The sequence below is a fragment of the Sinocyclocheilus rhinocerous genome, unplaced genomic scaffold, assembly GCF_001515625.1.
Source record: "Sinocyclocheilus rhinocerous isolate Xijiao unplaced genomic scaffold, SAMN03320098_v1.1 scaffold2798, whole genome shotgun sequence".
NCBI lineage: Eukaryota > Metazoa > Chordata > Actinopteri > Cypriniformes > Cyprinidae > Sinocyclocheilus > Sinocyclocheilus rhinocerous.
Genome location: NW_015638096.1, coordinates 131,746 through 138,376, shown reverse-complemented (window position 1 = coordinate 138,376; position 6,631 = coordinate 131,746). Strand labels below are relative to the sequence as shown.

The 6,631-nt window shown below is 36.2% G+C and overlaps 1 protein-coding gene across 1 annotated transcript in view; it reads right to left on the bottom strand.

The window, feature by feature from the left end:
* The window catches only part of LOC107749607 (coiled-coil domain-containing protein 33-like), a 10,889-nt gene extending 6,989 nt beyond the window's left edge, over window positions 1-3,900 (bottom strand). Inside the window, exons 1-2 of the mRNA XM_016564779.1 lie at window positions 3,856-3,900; window positions 3,564-3,730 (exon numbers count right to left, since the gene is read on the bottom strand). Coding sequence (XP_016420265.1) covers window positions 3,564-3,730; window positions 3,856-3,900 — 212 coding nt within the window. The remainder of the gene's footprint in view (window positions 1-3,563; window positions 3,731-3,855) is intronic.
* Between the last annotated feature and the right edge of the window lie 2,731 nt (window positions 3,901-6,631).

Genomic DNA, 6,631 nt, shown 5'->3' with positions numbered 1-6,631 from the left:
AACTAACTTTTTCAAAAAAAAAAAACCAATTCTTCTTCCCTTTAAAAAAAAAAAAAAAAAAAAAAAATTAAATATGGCGCCACCCTGCAGTTTGCCGCCACTAGATGGAATCAAAGTCACATGTCCAGTCGAGATGCTGAGGGCTTCACCTCGCCAAAACAGGATTAACATCAGTCTGTTTGGATGCGACATTTGACTGAACTCGACAATCTGCCTAATTAACATTCATTGGAATGCTTTGCTTAAACCATTTAATCATTTTAAAAGGCAAGACAAATAGCCTAAAACTGTCACTTTTAAAGAGTGGTTGGGTTAAAACAGCCGCTGTCCTACTATCAGTCAGGCTGAAAAGGCTTCACTATAGCGCTAGTACAAAGTAATCAATCCTGGGACTGTAGTTTCTGGCAAATACTGAAGCCCAAGTGGTACACAGAGGATATAGACGGGATTTGGATGAAATCCACCAAGTGAAAGGTATTTTTTCCCCCAGAATCTCTTTTCTGAAACTGCTGGACAATGATCAAAATGTGCAGGCAGACATATCACCTAAAATAAAGCTAGATAGAGCTAAAATCATAGAGTCACAGTCATATACCCTTGTGAAAAATAAGTAATTGTATTGAATGTGTACTTGTAGTGTACTTCAAATCTTAAAAGTATATTTTAAAAAGATCGTACTTGCATATAATATAATATTAATTAAATAAAAGACTACTTAAGTGTACTTAAAGAGACACATTTTCATGACACGCTTAAGTATATTTCCTAACACACTTAAGTACACTTTTAAAAAGTGCACCCTGTAAATGTCAAAGCAAAAGTTTTACTTATCTTTTATTGTGCTTTAAAGAAGTAAACTTAATTTGATTGGTTTACTAACATACTAAAGCACACTGATTATCATTTAAAGTGTTAGTTTTATAATAAATACATGACATACACGTTTAAACAGAAATGACATGAAAGTATATTTTAATTTACTATAAATGTATATAAACAATATTTCTAAGACAATAAAGTAAAGATGTACTTAAGTTCAACTTAAGTATATAAAAAACACTCTTAAGTACAACTAATTGCATTTAATATAAATTTAAACTCTAATACATGTTATGCCATTTCAATTAACATGCAATTAAGTGCCTGAAAACATTACATTCAGTTCACACTTTAAGTATATTTATTCCATAATAAGTACTCTTTTTAACAAGGGTACTCACAATTAGGATGAATGGGTCATTTTGGCATATCTAAATTTGTCGACATGTCTTTATTTAGAATAGTTCATTCTATAGCACTGAACAGTTGCATTGAGACATTAGCATTGTCCTAAACAAACAGCAGACCAGGGGCATTGTGGGATGTGCCACACTTCCAGGCATCCTTGTGTGCTATTGTGATAGTCGTATGTCGTACGTCATGTAACATGCCACGAGGCGTCTGCTTTTCACTCAGGGTCACTGTATTCAGGAAGGGGGTCCGTCGGAGAGACACATGGGGGGTCGGGTGTGTAGAAACGCGAGGGGCGGGAGAGGGACCGATTAGGCGATTCCAATCTGGGCCAGTGTGCTTGTGGTTCCCTGGGGTCGTCTGAAAGAAATTGAGCGCTTAATTGAAAGGGCACACCATGCAAGGTGAGAATGATGATCGGTGATGAGATGGGGCCCGCGGAGGGGACGAGACGGAGGGAATCATCTCAACCCAATGAAAGAGTGAATGGAGAGAGAGATTGGTCCCCGCATGCCCTCCGTAGTCTGTATTGTTGCTCCGAACAATCACATTATAAAAGCACATATGGGCCGGCCTGCCTCTCTCTCTCTTTGTTTCTCTGCGGGATGCTTTGCGGTGATTCAGTCATGATGAGAAAAGAAAAGCCAATATAGTCCTTCCATTTCATCAAACGTTCATACTGTAGGATGAACACTGCAGATATATAAAGGTCATCTTGAGATGGTCCTCAGGGATTTAATTTGAATTTCTGTTGTGTGAAAATTAATTAAGAATAACTACAGAATAAAGTATACTTTTTTATGTGTACGCTAGGATATGACATAAATATCAGCAGCAGCACAGTTACATGTGCAGCCCGATTTTTCTAAGTGCGCATACTCTTTACTCTCAGCTCGCATACGTGCCTTGCACTAATTAGTTAGTTAGTTAGTGGCCTACTGTTTTGCAGTCAAAATAGCAACAAAAGAGATAGAACAACAAAAACTACAGGAGATGCAACAACAATAGACGCCTGCGTTGACGAGTGCTTGTGTGAATCAGTTAAGAGATTCTTGTTATTCTCTAATTTAAATGAGTACAAAGCCATTTTTATCGCTCATGACTTCTGGAGAGAAACAGCGCAAACTCTGAACAAGAATCTTTCTAATGCTCATGTGTCTAGCACATATGTCTGTGCACGCTATTGAATGGATTATACTTTGAAGGGCTATGCATATAGCATTACGCATTCGCTGTATTCACGTCAAAAGTGAGGGATACTCTGGGCTAAAAGGAATAGTTCACTCAAAAATGAAAATTTTCTGAAAATGAACTCACCCTCTGGACATCCAAGATGTAGATGAGTTTGTTTCTTCACTGAAATAGATTTGGAGAAATGTATTACATCACTTGCTCACCAGTGGATGCTCTGCAGTGAATGGGTGCCGTCAAAATAAGAGTCCAAACAGCTGATAAAAACATCACAATAATCCACAAGTAATCCACACCACTCCAGTCCATCAGTTAATGTCTTGTGAAGCGAAAAGCTGTGTGTTTGTAACAAGCAAATTCATCATTAAGACGTTTTTAACTTCAAACCATTGCTTCTGGTTAAAATATGAGTCCTCTATCTATAATATTGCTTTCTCTAGCGAAAAAGTAATCTTGTCTGAATCAGGAGAGAACTATGCACAGATCAAGCACTGTTTACAGGTGAAAACAGTCCAAAACAGTTCTAAACAAATATGTCAGTAGATTTTGATGTGAGATGACAACACTTCTGGCCATATTTTGGATGTTTGAAGTTAAAAACATCTTAATGATGGATTTGTTTTCTTACACGCATGTTTTCGCTTCACAAGACATTAACTGATGGACTGGAGTGGTGTGGATTACTTGTGGATTATTGTGATGTTTTTATCAGCTGTTTGGACTCTCGTTCTGACGGCACCCATTCACTGCAGAGGATCCACTGGTGAGCAACTGATGCAATGCTACATTTCTCCAAATCTGTTCTGATGAAGAAACAAACTCATCTACATCTTGGATGGCCTGAGGGTGAATACATTTTCACTTTTAGGTGAACTATTCTTTTAAGATGGAGAGTGAACCAGATTTTATGCCAGTAGCTAAAAGTCTGGTTCTGAAGAATGAAAGTCTTTCTGAGGAAACGCAGAACTTCTGGGAAACTTCTAGCAGTAACAGACATAATAGAAATCTACAGTTTTGTTACTCACTTTAGTTTGATGTTCAGTGACTTCACCTGCACAACAAATAAATGTAATTACAGTAGGTTCGAATCAAAGCCAAAAACTGTTGATGAGTGTAGTAAACATCATGCGATACTCATTTACCTTTTGAGAGGTGAATGAACATCAAATGTTCGGTTGAGCTGAGACTTTTTCTGTGGTACAGATTCTGTCCTGGTCTGAGTTTTAGGCTTTTTGAGGAGGTGAAGATACACTGGCAGTATCTTTGAGAGAGCGTCATGTGACAGCAAATCATAGGAATCCCTTTCCATCTGAGAGACAAACAAACAGTATGTTTAATAACAAAAGGCAGTAGCGATAGCTGAAAATCAGGCCATTTCAACAATATGGTCAGTAGTAAAGGACATCAGAGCGGCTGTATCTGCTGGCGGGTTACCTGTGCGCCCACAGGTTCATTCGGTGGTTTCTCTGAGTTCTGCATGAGGTTGGACGGTTCAGAGCTCTTGACAGGAATATTAAACAGCTGAATGAATGGCTGGATGAAGTGACAGCTCTGACTATGTTAGCATACATACATACATACACACACACATTTATATTTATATATTTTCATAAAATATTTTTCTTTTCAGATTTTTGAAGTACTTGCTCACTTTCAGTAGTTACTGCATTTCTACAATGAAACTGATGCTCCATTTATGCAGATGCAGGTATCAGTATAAAGTCAAACACCACTTGTAGTGACTAGCAAAACAAATCAAGTTAGTTTCTGCACATTCAAATTTTAAATGTTTGAATATTAATTATGTTTCTAGCTGTTTTGTCCTAAAGGGGCACCATCCTGTTTCCTGAAAAGCCATGTTTTGGCTAATTTAAAAAATACTGCAGATGCACAGGTTCTAGTTTGGTCTGGAGATTGATGAGCAGCGAGTGCTAATGGCTTGTGCTCATGCTGAGAGGAGCTTGTTCCTTATTCTGCCAGTGGCTGTCAGCTCAGCACGACACCTGTACGCCTCCAAATACAATGTGTTGTTCCTCTCCCCATGCCAAAGGTTACTGCATATTAATATTCATTAAGCACCACCATGAATCATTAGACAATCATCTGACACCACTGAACTCTGAATATTAAGGTTTTGCTTAAAAGGACATAATGGAAATAGAGATTTTCTGAGACTACTGTATGTCGCTGGTTAATCCTGATATGATGTCAGAACCATGAGGAAATAAATATACTTTATTATTAGCCAATTCATAACATAGGTAATTTACATATAGAGGTTTTAAAGGTTCCAAAAGGTAGTGAAAATGAGAGGGGGAAAGTAGTCATGTAAAAATTCTGGGTTACCATAAAAAAATCAAAAAATCAAAAATATTTTAATAATGTAAATATTTTTTATTAAACCATTTATTTTTACAATTATTAAATTATTTATACAATTATCTATTTATAGTAATATATATAAGGTTGGTGTGACTGTTACGTCCTCATTATACATGTTTTAAAAGGTATTCAATTATTAAGTCAAAGAATATAATATGTTTTAGAAATAGGAAAAAAGTGAACCAAAAAGGATGTGGGAAAGGACACAAATGAACCGAAGGAGACTGAGAGAGCGTGTCGGTGAAGAAGACTCTGGAGACGTCGCCTCGTTCTGAGGGTAATTGAGCTCCGTGTGGCGGCAGACTCAGTCCTGTCAGTCTTCTGAAGCCCCATTTGCTGTGTTTAGTAGGTTGTGTGCTGAATACTGATGCTGGCATAAAAAAGACAGCGCAGAGCGTACGGCACAACACAATCACCAGCCAATCTAGTGTCACAGCCCTCTTACCCTGTCTGTCAGTCTCTCTCTCCCCTCACATCTTTGTCCCGATCCGCCCCGGACTGACGGAAGCGGATCAGATCTGGGCTGAACCTGAGGTAGAGACAGTTCTGCTGGTCGGAATGTGAAATGAAGGGTTTCTGAACTGCTGGATGCTGTCGTCGTCTCTTTCAGAGCATATAGCTGCAAGGACAGTGAATAATTCATTAGGAATTAAAGCAGTCGCTTTGGAGGAGTAATATTTACTTTATTAGATCTTGCTTATGATGTTTAATATTTTAAGCCTCAGAGGAATGTCTGAGGTCTAAAATACACCCAAATACTTGCTCAGACATCAACAAATTGACATATAATTATTTTTTATTAATTAAAAAGAAATAAGGCACATTGTCATATGAATAGAATAAGGCTCATCTTTGGATTAGTTTTGATGCATATGGTCTGTTATTATTTTTCATCTGACTGGCAGCAGTTTTCACACGGTCGAGTGTTTGTGTGGTTGAGGAATTCTACACAGCGCTCTTGATGGGCTTTGGCCTGCGGTGTTGCCATAGCAATAAAAGTTAGAGGGACCAATCATTTTAATTCTTCTTCTTCTTTTTTTTCATGGCAGTAATTTAAAAATATGAAAAATCTGAACAATAGCAATCATTGCCTCAAAAATCGTCTTTTTTCAAAACAAAGCTGTTTTGGTTCTAAACTAATTGCATATTGTTATTGGACTCAGCATGGCTGTTTGCAGCAGTATTGCTTTTTGTCTCATGAGAGTGATGTGTCTCTAGCGCTGATAAACACTCATTTGGACGTGACTGACAGACACACACACGCACACACACACACACTCAGCCTTAAACTTTGATTGTATTTATTTAATGACATTATTTATTGAATTTATTTTTATATATTTTATATATAAATATAAAAATACATTTTACATTTGTGTGTATTTTATATATATATCTTTTTTATTTCAGTATGTTAAGATTTTTGTATTTGAAATAAATTAAATTTTTTCAGCAAGAATGCATTGTCAGTTAACACATTTATAATGTTACAAATATTTCTATTTCAAATAAATGCTGTTCATTTAAACTTTGGTTTCCCCAAAAATATTGAGCAGCACAACCGTTTTCAATATTGATAATAATAAGTGGTAAAAATGTGGTAATAAGAAATTGTTTTTTCTCTCTCTCTCTCTCTCTCTCTCTCACTCCTAGAAATTAAAATTAAAAAGTGATTTATGTAATAATTAATTTATATAATAAAAATAATATAAAATAAATCATATATAAAAGTATATAAAATAAAATGTATTATATTAATAATCAAACATTATTTTAAAAAATATGAAAACATAACAGCTTTGCATAACAGGAATAAATTACATTTTAA